This window comes from Aureobasidium pullulans (genome assembly GCF_000721785.1).
Source record: "Aureobasidium pullulans EXF-150 unplaced genomic scaffold scaffold_17, whole genome shotgun sequence".
Lineage (NCBI taxonomy): Eukaryota > Fungi > Ascomycota > Dothideomycetes > Dothideales > Saccotheciaceae > Aureobasidium > Aureobasidium pullulans.
This window is the reverse complement of record NW_021941037.1, coordinates 136,570-159,008: the sequence shown is the minus strand read 5'-3', so window position 1 is coordinate 159,008 and position 22,439 is coordinate 136,570. Positions and strand designations below refer to the sequence as shown.

General features: G+C 50.5%; 9 protein-coding genes across 9 annotated transcripts; 2 read left to right on the top strand and 7 right to left on the bottom strand.

Annotated features, from left to right (window-relative positions):
- Positions 1-274: 274 nt before the first annotated feature.
- Positions 275-2,733, bottom strand: M438DRAFT_407741 (alcohol oxidase; the record flags this gene model as incomplete). The annotated part of the gene is made up of 4 exons (XM_029909915.1): positions 275-343; positions 404-2,025; positions 2,074-2,301; positions 2,520-2,733. 4 exons carry the CDS (start codon positions 2,731-2,733, stop codon positions 275-277), a joined length of 2,133 nt encoding a protein of 710 aa, XP_029757888.1.
- A 281-nt stretch (positions 2,734-3,014) lies between these two features.
- Positions 3,015-5,635, bottom strand: M438DRAFT_407740 (putative methylenetetrahydrofolate reductase). The gene is made up of 2 exons (XM_029909914.1): positions 5,504-5,635; positions 3,015-5,360 (listed from the first exon to the last, which is right to left on the bottom strand). The coding sequence occupies exon 2, from the start codon at positions 5,282-5,284 to the stop codon at positions 3,284-3,286; it is 2,001 nt and encodes a 666-aa protein (XP_029757887.1). The 5' UTR covers positions 5,285-5,360; positions 5,504-5,635; the 3' UTR covers positions 3,015-3,283.
- A 425-nt stretch (positions 5,636-6,060) lies between these two features.
- M438DRAFT_279209 (Triosephosphate isomerase) lies at positions 6,061-6,834 on the top strand (the record flags this gene model as incomplete). The annotated part of the gene is made up of 1 exon (XM_029901072.1): positions 6,061-6,834. The coding sequence occupies one exon, from the start codon at positions 6,061-6,063 to the stop codon at positions 6,832-6,834; it is 774 nt and encodes a 257-aa protein (XP_029757886.1).
- A 92-nt stretch (positions 6,835-6,926) lies between these two features.
- On the bottom strand, positions 6,927-8,615 carry M438DRAFT_323847 (uncharacterized protein; the record flags this gene model as incomplete). Its single annotated transcript, XM_029903029.1, has 2 exons — positions 7,811-8,615; positions 6,927-7,720 (listed from the first exon to the last, which is right to left on the bottom strand). The coding sequence occupies exons 1-2, from the start codon at positions 8,577-8,579 to the stop codon at positions 6,927-6,929; spliced, it is 1,563 nt and encodes a 520-aa protein (XP_029757885.1). The 5' UTR covers positions 8,580-8,615.
- A 1,416-nt stretch (positions 8,616-10,031) lies between these two features.
- M438DRAFT_367590 (glucose-methanol-choline oxidoreductase) lies at positions 10,032-12,470 on the top strand (the record flags this gene model as incomplete). Its single annotated transcript, XM_029907971.1, has 8 exons — positions 10,032-10,258; positions 10,317-10,569; positions 10,628-10,760; positions 10,828-11,069; positions 11,128-11,341; positions 11,396-11,488; positions 11,541-12,217; positions 12,273-12,470. The coding sequence occupies 8 exons, from the start codon at positions 10,032-10,034 to the stop codon at positions 12,303-12,305; spliced, it is 1,872 nt and encodes a 623-aa protein (XP_029757884.1). The 3' UTR covers positions 12,306-12,470.
- Positions 12,471-12,917: 447 nt separating this feature from the next.
- On the bottom strand, positions 12,918-14,329 carry M438DRAFT_383040 (uncharacterized protein; the record flags this gene model as incomplete). Its single annotated transcript, XM_029908930.1, has 1 exon — positions 12,918-14,329. Exon 1 carries the CDS (start codon positions 13,890-13,892, stop codon positions 12,918-12,920), a length of 975 nt encoding a protein of 324 aa, XP_029757883.1. The 5' UTR covers positions 13,893-14,329.
- Positions 14,330-17,085: 2,756 nt separating this feature from the next.
- M438DRAFT_278957 (uncharacterized protein) lies at positions 17,086-17,702 on the bottom strand (the record flags this gene model as incomplete). The annotated part of the gene is made up of 2 exons (XM_029901047.1): positions 17,086-17,403; positions 17,463-17,702. The coding sequence occupies 2 exons, from the start codon at positions 17,700-17,702 to the stop codon at positions 17,086-17,088; spliced, it is 558 nt and encodes a 185-aa protein (XP_029757882.1).
- Positions 17,703-18,235: 533 nt separating this feature from the next.
- On the bottom strand, positions 18,236-18,881 carry M438DRAFT_337668 (DUF1761-domain-containing protein; the record flags this gene model as incomplete). The annotated part of the gene is made up of 3 exons (XM_029904023.1): positions 18,236-18,370; positions 18,426-18,730; positions 18,866-18,881. 3 exons carry the CDS (start codon positions 18,879-18,881, stop codon positions 18,236-18,238), a joined length of 456 nt encoding a protein of 151 aa, XP_029757881.1.
- Positions 18,882-19,301: 420 nt separating this feature from the next.
- M438DRAFT_347794 (P-loop containing nucleoside triphosphate hydrolase protein) lies at positions 19,302-20,523 on the bottom strand. The gene is made up of 2 exons (XM_029905986.1): positions 20,208-20,523; positions 19,302-20,153 (listed from the first exon to the last, which is right to left on the bottom strand). The coding sequence occupies exons 1-2, from the start codon at positions 20,311-20,313 to the stop codon at positions 19,492-19,494; spliced, it is 768 nt and encodes a 255-aa protein (XP_029757880.1). The 5' UTR covers positions 20,314-20,523; the 3' UTR covers positions 19,302-19,491.
- Between the last annotated feature and the right edge of the window lie 1,916 nt (positions 20,524-22,439).

Sequence of the window (22,439 nt, the reverse complement as noted above, 5' to 3'; positions counted from 1 at the left end):
TGCTTCCAACCAGGACAGATTATCGAGGATGAGGACTTCACAAGCAAAAAAAAAAGGAATCACGCGTCTTGATACAGAAGAGGAGAAGGTGAGGTGCAAGCGAAAGACAAAGGTAATTGCACGGTCTTCTAGCCAACAGATCATAGGTCGGAGCCGTCGAGTACCAGCTCAAAAGTGAAGATCAAGTAAGAGGAAACACCGCACGTGCTTAAGCATGGTGATGTTTCGAAAGTTGGGCTTAAATCTGTGAGCAGTAGTGAGGCTGTTATGGTCTTCACTGGCTTGACATGATTTGGGATTTGGGAAATGGGGATAACCAGAGGACAAGGCGGACATATTGGTCCTACATCAAAGCATTCCATCCAAACACCATAACACAGAAGCTCAAGACCCAACCACTTACTTCCACCTTCTCGACTCCGCCGGTAGAAACCGCCACCGAAGAGCTAGCAGGCACAGCGCTACCTCTGACATCATAAGTCGCAGTTGGCAAGTTCGTCGGGAATACAGCCGTAGCATTCGAACTTGAATTACTTCTCCCTGGGTCCTCCGTATACGTCAGCTTACTTCCCTTGACTCGCTGAAGTATCTTCGCCGCATGTACAGCAACCGAATATGTCAATCCCATAGGATGCGCAGAAGGTTGGTACGGGAAGATACTGCCATCCACGACTCTGACGTTTTGAGTGCCGTAGACGAGAAGGTCGGAAGCAATCGCACCGCCAGCGGAACGAGGAAGCATGGGGAGGCCGCCCGTGAGATGTTGAGATGTGCCTGTGCGTTCGTAGACGGCTTGTTGGTAGTCGGCAGGTGACAGGTTGTGGTCGGGGTCTGTTTTGGTCAAGACGTCTGAGAATGGCGGAGTTGAAGCGAGTTGAGTGACGTAGAATTGTGAAGCTCGGGAGAGGAGCCAGAGATCCCAAGGTACTGTCTCGTTGTTTATGATCGCAGTCACCGAATTGTAATTAGGGTCGATGACGGGAGCGGCTAGAGGGTCGGAGGTATTGATGTGAATGGTTCCTTGCGAGAGAGGGATCAGGGTGTAAGGCATGGATTGCGTGCTGCTGTACTGCCATGCCATCTCAATCAGAGGTTGGCGGGTAAACCAAAGATGCTTGAAAACAAGAAGTTGTGCATCTTCCAAGCCAGGGATAGATGTCGTCTCATTCAACCAGACGGAGGCAGCATTATAGTCGGCAGGTGACAGGACGTCTTGAGCAGGACGCAGGTCAATGTAGTTCTGAGCATACTCGCCACCTGTGAACTCAACGCTGAAGTTGTATTGGAGAGGCTGGTATTGCATCATCAAAGGATCTCGTAGACCAGTGCCTACACTGCTGAGATTGACTATGGGCGTGATATTCAATGGTGTCAGGATGTCCGGGTTACCAACGCCCGATCGCTCCAAGATAGGTGCTGAACCGGCTATACCTGCAGACAAGATAATATCCTGCGCTTGGATTGAGAGGCTAGTGTTTGAAGTACGGCCAGAAGTGTCGACGTAATTGAGTCCACGGGCAGTAACATTTCCAGTTGTGGTGGAAATCCAGCTGATGTCCGTGACTTGAGCGTTGGTGTAAAGATGCAAATTGCGTCGATCCTGAACAGCAGTATATGCTGATCCCGAATAACTTCTGGTGTAGTTGCCGGGACAGATAGCAAGAGGAAGTAACCCGGCACCGGTCACATTACCTCCATTTCTATCACCGGGGACAGCATATCCAGCGTTGAGAAGAGCGGGAGTTACGTAGTCAGACAGCAGAGATAGGACACTGCGTTGCAAGGTCGAGCAGATGTATCCGGAAGACCCGTGGTTGGCAGGGTCCGGCTGCTCCGCCGAAGATGCATTGGAGGAAGGAGCGAAGAAGACCTCACTCTCGCGGAAAGCGGTGGATAGTGTCTCCCAATTCCAGCCCAGTGATGCATCACTGTTCCAGCTAGTGAGGTTGAGCAATGACTCCCAGATATCAAGTTGTATACGAGAGTCTTCGTTGTGGATCATCCAGTTCATAGCGCTTGTCCCGCCTGGAACACATCAGGACATGTCATCAAAACAACACAAACATGCCTTACCGATGGTCTTTCCTCTATTGACAGCCTGACTCCTGTTCTCATACAAGCCAGGCTGTACAGTACTGTAGTACGCCCAATCATACTCGGTATCAATGATCTCACCTCTCAACTCCGGAATCGTGATATTGGGGTTTGTGCGACCATCCGAGCCAGCTTCGAGGACCGCGACATTGATGAAAGGATCTTCGGTCAGGATGATGGCGAGAAGTAGACCAGCAGTACCGGCGCCTGCAATGGCATAATCGTAGACTTGGGTGGTATTTTGAGCGATCGCCGTGGTGGCTGCTGCCAGCAATAGAGAAATCGACAGACGCATCGTGCCTTATGTCAGAGCAAGGACTTTTGGGCAGGGAGGGGAGGAGAGAGCTCTGGAGTTGACTCTTGTGGTCCAAGGCCATGCTTCTTTGTCCGCGCAGCACAAAAATCGTGGACGTCATCCAGCATACCATAGGACGGCAGAGTAGTTGCATCTGCCGTGCCGGCATGCTCTTCTACATCGATGCATGATTCGCAACGGCCAGGGTTGTTCAGGTGTTGTGCACGAAGGTGCTGGAAGATGATGTCCGAATGATGGAGACGTGCATGCGGGAATGCAGATCTCCCTTTCTGCCGCGGCAGTTGTGGGGTGTCCGACCTCACGTCGTAGCACAGCAGTAACATGTTGCTCAGAAGCCGTACGAGAAGGTTGGCAGAGAAACATACTTGTGTCGACGTGAGCGGTCGATGGACGGAAAGTTAGCATTAACATTCTGAGAGATAACGAAGCTGAAGCATTATCACAAAGCAAGCATTCAAGCGGTCGATACGGTGCATGATTGGGGAGTCAGAACATTGATTTTCAATCCTACTCTCCCATCTCTCCTCTCATCTATCTTCTCTCCTCCATGATAACTAGAACGAAATCGCATAAAACGCCAATATAAGTAAAATAATTCTCAAATCCCGGTTGAATGGGGGTATCTCTCGCTTTTTGTTTCATGCCACGTTAAGGGTAAGTCGTTTCAAACGCCGGATTGTAAATGCTGGGTTGGTTCGTTGATGTTGATCGATTGATCAGGGGGTGTTGAATATCTTCTTGTTGAAGAAGATCGTAATGAGAAGTTGGTTGGATAACTCTCAAGTGGAATGCTGAAAAATGCAAAGATATAAGACAAGGAAAGTGTCGTTGCTTCTTGTTGGTTGACAAAAGCATAGGTTGTGATTATGATGCTTAGACGGAGGTGGAGGGTCCGGCGCCGGTGTTGTGGGCGGTTGCGTCCTTGGGCTCGGTGTCGGGCTTCTCTTCGGCGCCGTTGATCTGTGTCTCCAGCTTCTTGTGCACGCTGTCGGGGATCTTGGAATCGGTAACATCGCCATTGCCGACCTTGGGCTCCTCTTCGTGCTTCTCGCCGTTGGTGGCACCGTTGACCTTCTGAGGGGCCTCAGGAGCGGCGATCTCCTTGTTCAAGTCGGGGACCTCAAGTTCGTCGAAGAGTGGGAAGATACCACGTTGCTCACGGAAGTCGTTGTTGACGATGTTGACCAGGTACCAGTTTTGCATCAAATCGTCAATGACGTAGCGGGAAGGAGATGTGGCATCATAGCAGCGAGACCAGTCGCTTCCGAGTCTGTAGAACTCATCTCTCCATGCGAGGAAGGAGACAGTCTCGACGATGGTGGGCTGAACAATCTCCTTACCGGGGAAGACACCCCATGTGACGGCGTTGGGACCTTCATCAGGTGAGTTTGTCTTCAAATCACCATGCTGATTGACAGCGAAGTAGGTGATGTTGGGATTACGCTCCATGCGAGTAATAAGTTCGGAAATCAGCTCAGGAGAGACCAGGACTTCGAGGTATGCCTTCTGGTAGACGTAACCATTGCGAGGACCCCAACCGTAGACAGGATGACTGGACTTGGCGCCATCGACCGGAGGCTGAGAGTTGATGGTCAAGAGACCACGCTGGTTCAGGTTGATCAGGTCCTTGCGGAGAGCGTCGGCCTCATCAGTAATGGGACTCTCACTCCAAGGCAAAGACTCGACCTTGCCTTGCATGTAGTTGGCGAAAAGAGTAGCAACATCGCCAAAGGACTTGGGCTCTCCCCAAAGCTTGCGGTTCTGCTCGTTGGTACCCTTCAGACCGATACCGTAAGTGTCAAGCTCACCGTAAGCGGGAGATCTACTGTCACCCCATCTACCGTTGGGGAACTCATCCCAGTCTTGGGTGCGTGCAATGTATGAGCGATTACGGTTGCGCCAGAAGATGGGACGAACGTTCTCATCGCGACGGTTGAGTCCAAGCGACTGCCTCCAGGGAAGAGGCTTCTCAAGAGGAGTGTCTTGCGAAGGAGTGATGCTGAGCTCTTCGAGAATCATGCGAGTGGATTGTGCAAGGTTCATGGTGTAGAAGTGCAAGTGCTGAATGCCGTTGTCCATCAACTTGCGGCACAGTTCGACAACTAGGCCAGTGCCAACATCTCTTACAGCAGCATCATCGTTCTTGACAGGCTCAAGAGCCTCGTGCCAGTGAGGAGGAACGTGAATGTTGGACCAGTTTGCGCGTCTCAAGAAAGCGGCGTGGGTCGAGATGGGCATGATACCAGGTACAATGGGGACGTCGATTCCAGCAGCTCTGACCTTCTTGACCCAGTCAAGGAAGATGTCGGCATCGTAGAACATCTGTGTGACGATAAAGGTACCACCGAGGTCAACCTTCTCCTTCAAGTGCTGGATCAGCTCCTCGGGGTTGTCATTGTCGTCGCAGCCTTCAGGGTAGCCAGCGACACCAATGTCGAAGTGATCGCCGTAAGTCTCCTTGATGTACTTGACAAGATCCTTTGCGTATCTGAAGCCTCCACTTGTAGCCTCCCACTTTTCCTTCTCACGCGGCGGGTCGCCTCTGAGAGCCAGAATGTTCGTACAGCCGGCATCATGGGCTTCCTTTAGTGCATCGTCGATCTTTGACTTGGGCATGTCGGTGCAAGTCAAGTGCATGCAAGTCTCGAGACCGTAGACGGTCTGGGCGACCTTGACCATCTCGCAGGTCAGCGAGGCGTGCCTCCCACCAGCACCCCATGTGATGTCGATGAAGGAAGGGCCAAAGTTGTGCATGCGGTCCATGCGATCGTAGAGGTTTTGGACACCTTGGGCCGTCTTGGGCGGGAAGAACTCGAATGAGTAGGTGGCCTTCTTCTCCTTGGCCGCAGCCTGGAGCTTTGCTGAAATATGCATGTTTGTGTGTGTGGGTTTATTCGTGGATGCGTTCGTGGATCAATCGACGGCGAATCTGACGCGGCGGTTGACTTGTCTGTGGCGGGATATTAGTCGCTTTGCTATGAAGAAGAGGATGAAGAAGATGAAGAGGTGGACTCGGTCCATGGCTTGTGTGTCTGTTGCAAGAAACAACAATTGTCTGTGCAATGGGGCAGGGAATTGTGGCCTTGTACCTACGCTTCTTAGGATTGTTCTTCTCGTTCTTGCTGCTTCTGTTGCTGTTTGTCCTCCCTTTGTTTCTCGTTGTAACGTAACAGGACCTCCCAATGCTTGAATTGATCTAACCGAAATATCTCTTGCGCGCCCACCTATCAGCCAGCACTCTAGACATAAAGTGAAATGGAAGTGTTAGGGAGGGAAGAGAGAAGAAGGATTTTCGTCGCCCAAGTGCATGACGCTCTCGACTCTCGAACGACAAAGTCCCTCCATTTCTTTGGGGCTGGTCTGTGCGCTGATGAGATGCTTTCCCCGCCGCCGCTTTCGCTGTCTTGCGCAACGAACACCGACGTGCCTGCCTTGTGCCTCGCTGTCCCTGAGCTCTTGCCTGTTCAGGTATTCCGGCCTGCTCTTTCCAATATAAATACTACAGATATACATTTCTTCACGCTTGCTGTACTTCTCGTCCCCCCCTTGATCATCACTTCTCCCCCTGCTCGTCGCTTACACACGGAGATACTCACCCACGTCCATTCCGTTGAACCCCGCAAAACACGAACCGCAGTACGAATTCAAAAATGTCATCGACATCCGCAGTCGGACCCCGCCGAAAGATCGTGGGCACGAGCCTGAAGATGTACTTTGACCTCGACAAAACCCTAACCTACGCCGCCGACCTCGCAAACATCTCGACTCATGCAGAATCAAACAACATTGATCTCTTCATCATTCCTGATTTTGTATCCCTGCTGCCGGTGAAGGATGCTTTGAAAGGAACCCAAGTGCAATTGGGAGCTCAAGATGCTTTTTGGGAGGATGCTGGAGCGTTTACGGGAGAGGTTTCTTGTAGGACGTTGAAGCAGGCTGGCGTGCGGATTGTGGAATTGGGGCATGCGGAAAGGAGACGTCTTTTTGGAGAGACTGATGCTACGGCTGCGAAGAAAGCTGCTGCTGCGTGTAAAAATGGTTTGGTGCCTCTTGTCTGCATTGGCGAAAAGACCCATGGCAAAATTGCTTCTCAAGCAGTCGGTATGGCTATCGAGGAGTGTAGGCCTCAGGTCATGAGTCTGTTGCAAGCTATACCGGATGATGCAGAGCTCATACTTGCTTACGAACCTGTCTGGGCTATCGGAGCGAGTGAGCCTGCAGATCCTGATCATGTTGTTGCCGTCACGCAGCGAATCAGAAAGATGGCCGAAGGACGCAAAGGTCTGACACGGATCTTGTACGGTGGAAGTGCTGGTCCAGGAACTTACGACAGACTGAGAGATGGAGTGGATGGATTGTTCTTGGGACGCTTTGCCCACGATGTCAAGAACCTCGAGAAAGTCATCAAGGAGATGAGCGAGTAAGAAGATGTTGGGTTGAGCAAAAAAGTCTGATAATCATTACGACAGCCATGACATGTGCGATATGATCATAATGTCGAAACACATCCACCCCTCTATCTGATCTTGTACAAACAAGGCTTGAGTGTCTTGGTTTCGTCCTCGACGCTGACCTCCTTGGTTTCCTCCTCGACGAACTTCTTGAACTTGGGCTTCCATGTGCCGTGCTCGCCCTTTCTCTCTTCTCCGGCCTCTTGCACGTTCTTACCTACTACAGGTGCAGCAGCCTTGATGAACTCCATCTTGACGAACATCTTGTTGCTCAAATCCACAGACTTCTCATCCTTGAGCACGAATCCTCTTCGTCGCAGAACCTCGACGAAGCCTGAAACATCAGTCTCCTCAGACTTTGTGACAACCTCGTCAACGTGCTCGCGAAGAGCGGCCTCCTCGTCCTCAGCGGTCAGCTTAGCACGAGTAGCATCTGCTGCCTTTGCCTTTGCTGCAGCCTTGCGGCGGTTGCCTACACTGTGCTCGACGACTTTCTGACCACCCTTGCCCTTGTCACCTCCTACTCTGCCAAATCTCGACTTGATTTCCGAGATCCACAGTTCACCCTTCCAATGCAAGATTCTGTATGCCTCTTCGATAAAGTCGATCCAGTTTGTTCCCATAAGCGCCAAACAGAAAATGGCAACATCCATGCTTCCGTCTGCACAAGGCAGGTTTGCGATATCCGCTTTTGTGACAAATTTGCTAGGTGATTGCAAATCATAAGATGCAATCTTCAAGTTGTAGCGCTGACCACTGCCGTCTTCGTGGAAAGTGGCAGCTAATCTGGCATCGCCACAGCCCAAGTCTGCAATGTTGCAGGTACCGTGTGTGCGTGGCAGAGGGTTTGCAGTGCTTGCTGGCTCTTCCTCCTCTTTGGGTGCCTTTCCTCTCTTGACGTCGCGGAAAGCCTTGTTCTGGTTGTAGAGCTTGACCTTTGCGCGGTCACGGATGCTGCGAATGAAGATGTCGACAGGGTTTTCGGGCCAAGTGGTGACTTGTTGACGGAAACCAGAGTGGTAGTCGTCGAACATTTCAGGGTTGTCTGCGAACAGGGCGAGCGAGGTAGCTGATGGAGCGGTGTAGAGGGTCTCGTTCAAGTGGCGGAAACGTGCAGAGATGAGCTTCTGGCGCATAGCTGCTTGCATGGGAGTGAGTTTGGCGTTGACGGGCAACGAGGGAGGAGCGGCGGGAGCATCGGCGGCGGCCTTGTCGGCGCCTGCTGCTGCGGCTTCCTTCTCCTTCTCGTCTCTTTGCTTCTGGCGCTTCTTGTTCTTTGCCTTTTTACTGTCCGATGCCTTCTCTTTTCCATCTGCTGCAGGCTTCTCTTTTCCATCTGCTGCAGGCTTCTCTTTTCCATCTGCTACAGGCTTCTCTTGTCCTTCCGCTGCAGGCTTCTTCTTCTTCTCGCTGCGGACGTCGAGCTTGATGTAGTCTTCACTGGCTGGTGCGGGTTCTTCGACGGCCGAGGTCTTCTCCTTCTTCTCAATCTTGGGCTTCTTTGGCGCCTTCTTGCCCTCAATGGTAGTGGCCCAAAGATCTCCTACGTTCGAGTCGTTGACGTCCCTGGGAGTTCTGTCCTTGCCGCCTCTCTTTCTCTTCTTGTTTTGCGCCGAGTTTCCTGGTGCGCCATCGTCGGCCTTTTTGGCGGCGGGTTGTGTGGCTTGTTGAGTTTTGAGCGACTTAGAGTCGACTGACCATCCTTTTACTGCGAACATCCTTGCAGTTGTGATCTGTGTTTGGGTTTGGTTGCTCTTGGTCGATCGTCAGATAATTTTTGGTAATCAGGTATTGCCGGGCGGTCGAAAGCCGGACTTTGCTTGGCATCTCCGAGCATGCCGATCTACTTGACTTCACTCCTGCAGTCCTCGACAAGCACCCAGACGAAATGCAGAGACCATTGCTCAAAAGCATAAAACAACTATTCAGCCATGGATTTGAAGATGTCGGAACTTCTCATCTGCTCTGGAATACCGTGTCATAACAGCCACATTCGCGACAAGCAATTGCGTCTGCAAATGGTTTATGTCAATCACATTCCTCCTGCGGGAAACGGTACAAGGGAAATCCATCTGACCGTCCGGGACTGCATCTGGTCACAGAAATGTACTCTGGATCTCAATGTTAGTTGTGTGCGTCGAATTCTGTCAATCGGGTGGAGGCATCATTCGTGTATCGGAACCCGACGCCTTTGATTGCATGCTGCACAAACCGTCTAAACATGTAAGTGCAGATATGAGTCCTTCGCAAGCCCAGATATAGAAAAGAAAAAGGTGATTGGCTGTTTTCAGACCTTCAACCCGGAGACTCATGAAGTGTCAAGATACGGTTTCTGAGTGAAGACGTGAGAGGGTCACACTGTATAGGTTTGTGAATTATCATAATACGATATTCGTAAGGCCATTGAGCTTCAAGCCCATCTTTCATTTTTATCAAACACCATCGCCGCCGCCTCACAATACATATATGCAAAAAGACTCCACACCCTAGAAATCGAACACACAGACACTCGCACCTCCAGAACCCCTTATAAATCCACCGAATCGAATTAAACCCAACAACAAGCAGCGGTGGCCCAATGGTAGGGCGCCTCGCCATCAAACGACCTTGCAAACACAAGCGTTGTCACCAACACCCTCCCGATGTAAGCGTCAAACCGAACAAAGGGGCCAACACCACGATGCCTTGCCAACACAAGCATTGCGTTCGCTGTAATTCCAGTTCTCCCTCGCAGAGCTGGTAGGGGGTGGAGGATGGATCTGAGGAAGTGTGAGTTCAAATCTCACTCGCTGCAATCACTATTCTTTTTGCTGGGTTTGTGATCCTTTTGTTTTGCTCTTGGGATATCGCGACACTGTCTTCTCAATCGTCGCACATCATTGGATTCCAAGCCTCCACACACCTTGCGCTCGCAAGAATGGGATACCTCAGATCAATGGATCCTGACACGGACAAAGCCTCTTCATCTTCCACCAACCACAACAACCCAAGAGTATCAAACCCATGGGGAGTCTGCATATGAAGGATTTCTCCCCACTATCATGCATGCAGTCAGCACCGCATACATGCGCCAAGCTATATCAAAGCAAATACTGAACATTGAAGTGACACCACTTCTCATGCTCCTTTAATTTTTTCTCTGGTCGGTCCTTTTTCTCACGATTATCAAGATGCGGCAAATTTCTCATATTTTTGTGCTGCTGAATTTTGTTGCGAATTCTTTCGTTTCATCTTCCAGCCATTCTGCTCCATATGCTAGTGTGCTCAATCACACTTCGCATCTAAGAGATCGCTATGATTACATTGTCATTGGTGGAGGGACAAGTGGTTTAGTCGTCGCCAACCGCCTTACAGAAAATCCAAACATCACTGTTCTAGTCATCGAATATGGCTATGTGTACTCGACCTCTTCCTCTTTGCTTTTTTACCTCATATCAAGTACTAATACTCTACAGCGACGGTCAAGAAAACGGAACAACGGTGCCAGGTCTTCCCGTCCCGGGCAAATACCTTCGCACAGACACTAGTATTCCTCAACCTGGTTTAAACAACCGCACTTCTCCACTGTACACTGGTGCCGTAGTGGGTGGTGGCACGGTGGTGAATGGCATGTTCTTTGCTCGTGGATCTGCTGGTGATTATGATGCTTGGGAGCAATTAGGAAATCCAGGTTGGGGATGGGAAGGGCTGTTGTCTTATTTCAAAAAGGTTGGTTGAGTTGACTGTGCAGTGGGTGAAAGGAATTGGCTGCTAACTTGTTCCGCAGAGCGAGACGTTCACACCACCGACAGAGGAACTGCAAGACATGTTTCCCGGCGTCATCTCCTCAGATCTTTCTCCCCATGGTATCGACGGCCCCGTTGGCTCAAGTTTCTCCAACTACCAATACACAGTCATCAGTAAGCCACACTCCTCTTTCCTATTCCCTTTCTCCAACCCCCACAATCAATCTAATCTCCCAATCAGAAAACTTCTTCGCCGGTTGGAACAGTGTAGGCGTATCCACAAACCCTCAACCAAACAACGGCAAAGCAATCGGTGCCTTCTACAGCACAATCTCCGCATACGCAAAGAATCAATCCAGATCTACGGCTTCGGATGCTTATTACCGACCTATTGCTGGTGTGAGGGAGAATTTCCACCTGCTTACTGGATGTCTTGTTGCGAAGATCAATTTTAGTAAGGGTAGGAGGGCTGTGGGTGTTGATGTGAGTATCTGTCTCACCTCGGGGGATGATTGAGTTGTTACTGACGGAAGGTGGATAGTTTATTTCTCGCGAGACGAATAAGACTAGTACTGTAAGAGCGAGTCGGGAAGTCATTCTTGCGGCTGGAGCTGTAAGGAGTCCGCAGATACTGCAACTTTCTGGTGTTGGACCGAAGAGACTGTTGGAGAGTCTTGGGATTGAATGTGTGGTTGATTTGCCAGGTGTGGGAAGGAATTTCCAGGATCAACCTACTATTTATATGCAATTCAGCTGTAGGTGCATTCGTTCTTGGAGAAGTGGAGATGGGTGCTAATGAGGAAGAGTAGATGGCAACTACACATTCCCAACACCAGACTGGATGTTCTCGAATGCCAGCTGGGCGGCTGAGCAACTGGACATTTACAACAAGAACCGCACGGGTAAGCAAAATTCACCTTGATATGCTAGGAACCTCATATGACGGTCAAACAGGTCCAATCACCATCCCCTACCTAGGAGGCAGCTCCGTCGCCTTCCTCCCCCTCAAAAACATAACCCCCTCCTACCCTTCCATCCTCACCACCACAGCACTCACAAACCTCTCCTCCATCTTGCCCTCCAAAATCCACCCTTCCATCCTCGCAGGCTATAAAGCCCAACATGATCTTCTGCTCAACCTCTACGCCTCCCCCGACGCCGCAGTAGCGGAGATCGCCTGGGAAGGCGGAAACACTATCCCCCTCGCCATGATCCGGCCCTTTTCCCGCGGCGCGATAGAAATAACAACCACCGACCCCTTCCACCCCCCTTCCATCGATTTCGGCACTTTTGCGCATCCAACTGATATGTTGACTTCCATCGCCTCGATCCGCAAACTCCGCGAATGGATCTCTTCACCAGCCATGCAAGCCCTCGGCGCCTTTGAAACATTCCCAGGCGCAAGTGTTTCCACAGATCTGGAGATAGAGGCGGCAATCAGGAATGCAGCCACGAGTTCGTGGCAACATCCTAGTAGCAGTTGTGCTATGGTGAAGAAAAGGTGGGGAGGGGTTGTGGATGCTGAGGTTAGGGTGTATGGGGTCAAGGGGTTGAGGGTTGTGGACGCGAGTGTTTTTCCTATGGCTGTGGCGGGGCATACGAGTAGTAGTGTTTATGCTGTTGCTGAGAAGGTGAGTGGATGTGATGATATGGTGAAGGGAGAAAAACTGCTGACGTGTGGTGTAGGCTGCTGATATTATCAAATTGAGTTGGGAGTGAGATTGATGAGGGAAAGCAGGTGAGGTTCGAGAGATTATTGATTCGATGCAGATTTGATGGAATAACTTCTATTCATGACGAAAGGCGATGGATGTTATGATTACTATGATTCGGGCTGATGCTTTGTAGTGTAGGGTTCAGATATCTCATGCTTTGCTTCCGGCGTGATGTTAGACCACCTTCTTTTGCTCTCTCCCCCTCTTCCTTATCCTTCTAGTTATTTTTCACCTGTGTAATGTCTTCCTTAGACGCCGAAATCACGCCCGAGAGGGAACGTATGGTAAGTTTGATGTGTGTTGCGGTGTCTGTTATGATTAGGTGGACTAAGTCGTTGTCCACGAAAGGAAATAGTTTGGTACGACTGTTTGATTCTTTTTTGGTTCTCCACATAGCTCAGAGTGTCTTGTGATCATGTTGCTAGGCTCCTTTCTCCGCCTGTGCAATCTATTTCCTATGCTCGTGTGTGATGCTCAAATATGAGATGGTTGTGGATGAGAGCTTGTTTGTCGTAAAATACTTGCTGTGCATGCTTTCCAGCGCAGTCGCGTTGACGGCTTGTTGCGGCGATACTGACGGTATCACTTCAAAACATGTAGAAACCAGTCAATAGGCTCAAATCTTCTTCAATTCATTCAAGATATGCATGGAGCACACTGCTTGTTTGGCATCAAGGAGAAGCCAGATGAGGCGTCCTCTCTGATCCATGGTCATAGGCACCGAAGGGCCTGTTTCGAGTTCGTAGATCGTGCCGCCGGACGATACTTGGTAATTTTCTACCGGTATGTTGCCAGGGTTGTTGACCCTCGCGATGATATCGTATTCAAATGCGACGATGAATCCTTTGCCTTCACACTTCCATTTGAGAGTCCTTATGTTCTGGAGATGGTCCATAGCGGTTTTTGAGCGGAGGAAATTTTCCCAGCTCCAGTTTAAGCATAGAGTTGGTGGTGGATTGTGTGCTAACCAAGGCTCCCAGACTGAGCCAGTCCATGGTTCCAGCTTTACAGCCCAACCTTGGGATGGTGAAGGTTTGTCGAGTGTGAGAACCATGTCCCTCATGCGAGGCATCATACGAGGTAGTAAAGAAACCGTGCTTTCGTGGCGCAGTTCGCTGGATACCTGTGTTAGAGAATGGGGCAGGCTTTGTTCTTCCGGGCTTTCAAGTACCGACTCAAAAGCAAAGTGGTATATACTCAGTCGAAGCTCTGGTGGCAGCTCATTAAAACGCTCGAAGCGATTTGGTGCAGGCGTGATTGTGAGCTCTGCGAACTTGGCTACCATTTTTTCGAGGTCGACGTCTGTGTTCGGCGAGTCTGCAGTTGCGAAGACCGAGTGTTGATGAGGGAGGGGAGACATTATGCTGGAGACAATGTTCTGATATCTGGTACGAACGGCTCGACTCGTGCGACGAGACGTTGAGTTTCCTCGAATGCGATGCTTATGGGAGACAGTTTGCTTTGGGGTGAGCCGCTTGAAGCGCGCTGTTGCGGTCATCGTGGTGTTTTCCGCAGACTTGGCTCCCATCATTTGGGTGTCGGGATTTGAGGGTGCAGATACTGGACGTTGTTGAGAGATGGCGGAAAGCATCTTGAAACTGCTATTCGGGCGAAGATTCTGTGGACTGTGGTGGAGGTTGTTTTGCCTGGGCGGAACCCCTGATTGTCGGGTGTTTTATACGTTGCGAGGTGCTACAGGCTTGCGGTATTGAGCTGATAAATTTCGACAAACCGACGGTGTTGGTCTTTCGAAGCTCTTCAGAATATGGAAGCAGAAGAAAATGACAGTGAGTTTATCAGGCGGTCATGATATGTTGTGCGAAGGATTGAGCAAGTTTGTGTGATCCACCGCCAACCCGGCAATCTGGAGATATCTGGCTCAGGATCCTGGATATTCTCTTACCGTGCTCATCAAGCATACCTCTACCGATTTCGAAGCAAGAGACGAAAAGCATCCTAGTGAGTTGACGCAATGCGGAGTCTTCAATTAGCAACACCACTACCTATCAGGAGGCTCAAGATTTAGCATTGTCCACGTTCATCCTTACTCTTTGACATAACTGAGCTTTGCAGCGTATAACGAACTTTCGTTCAGCTTGGAAGCGAACGAGTGCAATGACGGTAATGAAGAGAAACGTTTTCTGGGTAGCTGATATGGTCTTCCGTAGGAAGTAGACAGCCATTGCTGCAATACTCTTGGCAGTGATACTACCGATATCCTTGCAGAAAGAGGTCCGAATCACTTGAAGGCATCCGACAGCACTCGTTGAGGGTGTCCTGTCGTGATTATCGTCGTCTGAATGCGAGTCCAGAATTCGCGATCAGCGTCTGCGTTAGTCTTGATGCTCGTGAGGTTCGAGTATCCAAGGTGCATGCTCTGGCTTGCAGTATGGATATGATGTCGCTCCAGCCAGTTGTCACACCATCAGTGTTGCAGTGAAGACGGCTCGACAATCAATGAAAGCCGTTTGAGAAGAAGTGGCTTACTGACGTTGTCACAGCCACATATTCAGCGATCGTGCTGCGGGACCTTCAGCTCAAGCACTCAAAAGGTCGATGCCCAGGAATTATCATCATGAAAAAGGAGACGTCCATGCAGTCCATCTTCAAATGGAGCTCATGGATTGACCATGTTCAAGCCATATGAGGAAGGTGGCGCAGCATCAGAAACCTTATAGACGGACTTCGCTTCCTTTTGCAAGTTGTGATATGCTACCCCAGCCACGCGCAGTTGACAGCTGCAAGGTCAATCTCAAAAAGCAGGTGGTTTCAAGAAATAATCACCAAACTCACCAAAATCATGAGCGTTGGCAACAAAAGCCTCTGACGTTCCGACGATCCAATGACATGAGCCAAGCATACGCACAGCCACAATCTTCCTGTTTCACAACACCCAGCCTCACGATCAACACAGAAAGCAAGGTCTTTGTTGAACGAATGAGATCGATGACCAGACAGTGAGGAACGCGCGACTTGATCTCTACATAAGAACTTCCCTATCACCACCAGTAATCGATTCTCTCCATCAACAACTCTCCAAAAACATCATCTCAAAACAACTGCAACATCTCGGCAGACCATCAAGCAAAACTCCCAAGCTTTCATCAAGAACTCTATCAAAACAAGATGCCTTTCATGTGGACCAAGGGTTGGGGCGGCAAGCACGCCGGTAAGCTTGATCTTCCATCGCGCAACTCACCACACAATTGCTAACTCGTTCTTCAGGTGGTGGTGTTATCGTCGACAAGCATGGCCCTCGTCGCGCTCCCTTCCGCTTCTCCTTCGGCAAGCTCAACTGCTTCCGTTGATCTATTCACCAACCACCCTGCTGCATGCGCGATGACTTCTCCAAACTTTCGCGAGCAACGACAACGCAAACGACATCCCTACTTTCAGACGGACGTCGCATGAACTATCACGACCCATTATGACATGATTATGGAAAGCGCTATGGATTGGAATTGGGAGAAGACAGGCATACCCTTTTGATCGCTACCTTAATGAATCAATTCTCTTACCTCAAATACTTGACATCCTTTTTTCTATGTGATCTTTGCTCTCCTTTGCTTTGAACCAACGCTTCTTCTTGCTTCATTTCGCAGTTCACCGTCTCCGACAACATAATTATACTTTGGTAGTCATACCTTTGCAGCCACGAAATGATGCTCTAGGCATCACATCTCACCAGTGGATCACGAGAATTTGTTACAATAATCCACTTCTGAAACAACAAGAACCCAATGATGAACCTGTCCACTGCGTCCCTCCAAGCAGTGTAGACTAGACATCCGTAGCAACTTGTAATATCAAAAAGTATATTATTCTCCACAAGCAGGGTCATCCCCGAAACGAAGCTATAGCTCAAGCACAGACCACGTAGCCATTTCCAACGCGGTCGCTCGTTCATCTTATAATAATTAAGACGCTCAAACGAGAATTAAAAGTTGCGGTATACGGCAACTATCCAAGTAGCATCGTAATACCCGCTGGTGAAGTCCGGCTTTTGCGAACACTCTTGACAAAGTGTTCATGCATCATAAATCCAAGCACGTCCACGAGCAAATCGTGCAGTATAGTATATTTCGACTCCTCTTCGGCACAGCGCAAGACACTAGATATGTAGTGTAGAGGTCAAGCAAGTGAGTATTCTTATTGTACTGCTATATCTATGTGCGACAGAGGAAGAGAAAAAGTCCGGCTTATCCCCTCCTATCGTCCTTGAGCTTGATCGCCGTAGAGGTTGACGTGGAGCGAGGTATGGTCTTGTCGAGCCTCAGTCGTGGTGCATAAGCCATCCTCATTTTTCACTGCGAGACTAGAGGCACCTGCGGCGGGGATATGGATGACCAGATTGGCGAGCTCTCGGGGTTGGCAGTGATGTCGTTGAGGCGAGCGTGAGTAGCAGCTAGCCGGGCTCGTTCGGCCGAGGCCACATGAAGAGGAGTATATGAACAGGTATATCTTGTTCGTGCGGCTTCCTGAGGAGCGTGGGCAGAGCTGGCCGCTGCTTGTCGCGTGCACATGCCCATAGTGATGGGGTTGTCGCAGTTCCGTAGGTTGTAATGTGTTGAGGACGTTGTGAATCCAGCGGCTATTTTGCTGTTGTTCCATGAAGCCTTGCTCGTCCCATAGCAATGAAGCCAGCCAGGAGGGATCTCACGAGTCTGTATCGAGGACGGAAGGAAGAGAGTGTTCGAAAGAAGCGAGCGCTGGAGTGATGAACCTCGGTCGTCATCGGTGCGAGGCTGGTCCTTAATAGACGCTCATGTCGCATGTCCGTTCGTTCATGCCACCTCTTGTGCACTCATCTTCTCCTTGATCTTGCCCTCCCACTTCACAACCTGTGCATCCCACTTCTTATCCTTTTCAAAGTGTTCTTTCGCCCATGTGATGATCTCTTGCACCGCAGCGTACTTTTGCAAAAAGTACAACTCCGAGACAGCAGCCTGGATGGCTTGATGATGCTTCTTATCCAATTTGCTCTTTCCCGTGCTGCTGTCGCCATTCCCCTTCGGAACATCCACATCCCCAGCGTCCAAAGCGGACAAAAAGGCCCCAGAAGGTCGAAACGGCGGACCGAAGACGAGTAATTGTTTCCAAACCTGCAGCGACGAAATCAGCAAAGCCCTTAATCCCCGGCGAAATGCGCAATGATACTCACACTACCCTCATCAATCCTAGCCGTATAACTCGCTTTTTGTGCCAAAAAGTCTTCCTTGGTATATCTCGTTCTAGCAGCACGTGCGGCGGTGGCTTTTTCTCTTTCGGCATCGCTGTCGTCTTCGGCTTGAACGGCTGCGACTGTTGCGTCTGCGCCTACTTGTTGGTCGTGTGCTGCTGTGGTCGCGTAGTCGTCGGTCGAGACGTCGAGGGCGAGGAAAGGGTCGGTTTCGGCGGACATGGTTGTGTGATTTGGGTGGGTGGTTGGTTGCGAGTTGCGACGACGAGGGGACAAGAAAAAAGTTGGTGATGGTGGAATGGAAAAAGAAGATCAAAAGAAAAAATGGCGGGGCTTCAGGCTGGAAGCCTCGGGTGAACCATCAATGTATCCGCCGACTCGTGTTCAGCAATGCTTGAAAGGAACAAGCATGCAGCGACCATGCTGTGATACAGTAGAAGTCAAGGTCACGACGTTTATCTCGTTTGGGTCTTATATTTGCGGCTTGAAGATTTTGGTAGACATAGACTTGATGTTGGCAAAATCGCAATGCCAGGGTTGAATATGTTTTCAAACAATACGGAATCAAAGCATGATCAAGAGGAAGCAGCAAAGTGGTTGTAGAAGAGTTCTGATTTCGAACTAAGCTAATGGTACAATTGGGCAATTGTTCTCTGGTAAAACGCCCATCATGGATTTGAATTGATTAAAGTCATCCTCCTGAATCGTCATGGCATGAAACAAAATAACACTCAACCTCTCTCTAAGCGATTAACTTATGAGAAGGGGTTGGTGCGGGTGCCCCAGTAGGTGAGGAACATGGACAGACCGACGGTCTCGAAGACGCGGGCAAGAGCACCGACGGCGACGGTGTCAAGAGGGCGCTTCTCGGTGAAGATCTGGGCAATGAACTGGCGAGGCTGTTAGTGGCTGTCGAAGAAATATCTGGAAGTTGATGGAACTTACCGAAGGAGCGGAGGAGGCAGCGAAGATCAGACCACCGAGGTAGGCGGCGCCCTTGTAGGAGAGGGTACCGGTGGCGTTGAGAAGAGCACCAACACCGTAGGACTGGAGGGCAGAGCCGGCAAGGGAAGTACCCCAGGCAGCGGCGGCCGAAGCAGTCTCCTTGGACTTGAAGAACTCCTCCTTGGAGTTAGCGGCCTGGGCCTGGCGGTAGGTGTCGCCGAAGACGGGGCCGAGGATGGCCAGAGAGGCGAGGTGGTTGAAGGCAGTGCCGACGGCGATGGCCGAGGGCTTGACGGGAGGGAGGTCTGAGGAAAAGACGCGTTAGTCGATGAATTGGTTTGATGTAGCTCTCTTCCCCCTGAACCGGGCACACACACGTCGCGCAGAGAGCTCTGGAGAGTGTGGAAGGCTGCAGGGAGAGATATTCAGTCATGACTTACAAGACAGAGAGGCCATTGTGATGGTTGTGAGTTGTTTTGGGGTTGGAGATTGAAGATGTGAAGAGTTTGGAGATGGATATGGGAGGAAACGAGTGAGAAGAGCTGGGAGACGACGTTAAATGTAAGTGCTACGCCTCGCTCATGCCAGCTTTGGGGTACGTCATAGCCCAAAGCGTCATTGTTTTGTGGCTGGAACGGAGCTATGACCAACCTTGTCCCGCTTTCTCCACGACTGTCACTCACCATGCCCTGCTTGATTGGACTCCCACAAAGACCCTTTGCTCCGAGTTGTTGACAAGCAGAGGATATGAAAGGCCAGCAGTACCATATGCAAGCGTTCTCCAACAATTTCTAGAGTATGGGAGCAAAAACTCACACATCACGCGAGGACAGTCTTCAAGCCGAGCGCGATATTTGGTCGCAAGCTTCTCCACAACGGGGCGTCATTACCCGCAAACAATTGCGAGATCGTGATGGTCCAAACCGTCCCAAAATCATGGAAAAGTCGACCGAGTACGACACAGAAAGCGAGAGAACCGTTAAGCCACAGTTGTTTGCTCATCTAACCTGAAATTCTAAGATTGTCTAGATCATGAATGCATCATGCGATCCGTCTTAACCATGGTCTATGCCTCTCTGCTCACTTCGGCAGCATCCATGCCTTGATTCTCTGGCTTCCAGCTGCCATCGTCCTTTGACTTGATCACTTCGTGCACGCTGAGTCTGTTCTGTACGATTTCGCGACCATTGACGAGATCATTCTCGTCGGCTCTCTTGCGCGCTTCGTCTTCATCTTTGGCGATGCCGGCCTCAATGTGACGCTTCACCAGTCGCTCCCTTGCTACATCCTCCTCCACCTCGACAAACCAAAGCTCGTCCATGAGCTCCGCTGCCTCTTTCCACTCAGGCGCACCCGTGCCCAAGCTCAGATAGTTGCCCTCGAATATCAGGATACGTGCTTCAGGGTGGATAGGAATATCGTCGTTGACAGGATCTTTCTGGGCGTGGTCAAAAGATGGAGCATACAAAGTTCTTGTCTCGGGCGAGATTGGCTGTCGTAGCTTCTTGACGAGCTCCAAGAAAGAGGACGCGTCAAAGGTGAAAGCGGCGCCACGTCTCGCATGGGCGGTGTTTGGATCAGGCATAGCATCTAGCTGTGCTCGCGACAAATGGTAGCCGTCCATTGGGATGAAAGCAGCAAGCTCATCATTTTGCGCCAAAGCGGGAGTTTGTTCGTGGTGAAGCTGGTTCAATCGGTTTGCGACTACAGATGCGAGGGTTGTCTTGCCTAGGAAGCTGTCAGTACGGCGCATTGCGACAGCTTAGAGAGCACCTGTCCCACCTGAACCGGGTATGCCAGATACGGCGATCATCAGCCTCTTGGACCGGGGAACCTTCTGGAACTTTGCCCATGTCTTCTTGACCAGTCTTTCTACTTGCTCCTCCATGTCCGCGGATGTGTGTGAAATCTAGGTGGTGAAGTTGCGATTCTTCGAGTTCAGGGAAGCTGGCGTTGCGCAGGATAAACAAAGGCCTACTTTCGAGCGACTCTGATCGACTGATCTGTCTGTAAAGATAAAGCGGCCTAAGGTCAGCTGTCCACCTCACTTTCCGGCTCAAATCCTGCCCTGCTTTTTCTTAGAACCTCCACCATATTCCGCCAGCTGATATCACGCCGAATCCGTGATCCATGTTTTCCGATGACGTACCCATCCGTTGGCATGTGAATCTCGAGAGCTCCTTCTGGCTTGGCATCGACAACGTCTCTCTCTCTCGACATCAAACTTTCAAGTTCTCGGTGCAATACTGACTGGTGTCATATTTACTGATTGATATAGCTGAACTTTCGTCTTGAAAATATGGATTGGACATGCAGCTGAACTGATGTTCCACATTCGGTAACAGCTCGAGACAACACCGGGACATCAAGTACTTACGAACACTGTGAAGCAGACAAGAGCACGCTTCTGAGAGACTATATAAGGTCTTCCTACCCAGGGCTCAAATCATCACAAACCGATCACAGTCGTACTCGATTGCGACTGAGCAGCGAGTACCTCAATGCTTTCCTCCACGGAGACTAATATCGACTTTGCTACTTCGATGGCTCAACCGGGTTATCGACGCGTCGTAGTGCGAGCGGTATGCTCGCGGAGACGAGCTCTATGAGGTTGTGGCTCGCTGCATGCCGACAAGCTGAACCACGACCCCCTATCGTCTCAATGCGATGTCGTGTAGTCGCAGCGAGTTTATGGCCGTGCCCACGGTTTTCTCGATGGGTCGTCGACTTTCTTGCTATACTTCCTGCTTTCGTAGAGCCGACCTCTCCGCCCGTACCACCCGCTGCATGCCGACAAACCGAACCATGACCCCCTACCGTCTCCATGCGATGTCATATAGTTGCAGCCCGTTTATGGACGTGCCTACGGTTTGCTCGATGGGCCTTCGTCTTTCTTGCTATATTTCCTGCTTTCGTAAAGCCGACCTTCTGCCAGTACTATTGGCTGCGTACCGACAAGCTAGACCACGACCTTCTTCCGTCTCCAAGACATGTCGTAGTCGCAGCAAGTTCATGAACGTGCCCCCGGTTTGCTCGATGGGTCTTCGACTCTCTAGCTATAGTTCCTGCTTTCGTAAAGCCGACCTCTTTGCCTGTACAGCCCGCTGCATGTCGATAACCTGGATTACGACCCCTTATCGCCTCTGTGAGATCTCGTACGACTAAAGCAAGTTCACAGACGTGACCGTAACTAAATCGCGGATCACGGGAACTCTCACCTCAACTCTCGCTCCCACGAAGCCACTTCTACCAATTACTGCATACAGTCAAGCTGCCACACCACCCTGTTGCCTCCTCGGGATCTTCGGACTCTACAGCATGTTCACGGACGTGAGTGTCGTCTTTGGGTCGATCTATGGATCAAACACATCCAATATGGGCGGGATCGTCTTCAATTCGAGCTGGCTACTATTTCTTCCCCAAGCAATCGTCGAAGCTTTCCAAAACTCTTAAGGACGTCTGCCGGCTGACTGCGCAGATAACATCATTTATCTCGAGCCATGTCCGGGGCCTGGCACCCGAAGGCTGGATGGCATATCAAGTACAATGGTATGGTGCGGCTATCGATGCAACACAAACGTGTGAATAGGTTCCGACACCGCTCGACAATTTGACTGGAAGGTCACCATCATCATCATCCGAGTTCCCCAAGCAGAAATCTCGATAGATATCGGCGGCTACTGCAGAAAGCTCGATCGCACCCTCGCAACCAAGCATAAACCGGACGTGATGATTAGCGCATGTGACTTCGGTCAAGCGACTGCTGCTGATGGACGGACGAGATATATCGAACACTTTCCAAGATCCCGAGGCTCGGAAAGTGTCATAATCTTTTGAAAGGCTGACTTTAGATGTAGGTTGCAAGGCTTCACTCCAGCTATCACAGACTCGGCAACAACAATCACCGGACTATGATCGCAGTGTGCCGACCAAAATCGAACATCATTCTGGGGTTCTCGTCGCTCACTGATCTCGTTCCCACGTCCACCCGATTACTCACGTCTCGAATCCCGC

Coding starts and splice junctions, on each gene's coding strand:
- M438DRAFT_407740 (XM_029909914.1), bottom strand. CDS start 5,284: ATGCATATTTCAGCAAAGCTCCAGGCTGCGGCCAAGGAGAAGAAGGCC.
- M438DRAFT_347794 (XM_029905986.1), bottom strand. CDS start 20,313: ATGGAGGAGCAAGTAGAAAGACTGGTCAAGAAGACATGGGCAAAGTTC. Junction 20,154..20,207: donor ATCTGGCATACCCGGTTCAG/GTGGGACAGGTG, acceptor ACAGCTTCCTAG/GCAAGACAACCCTCGCATCT.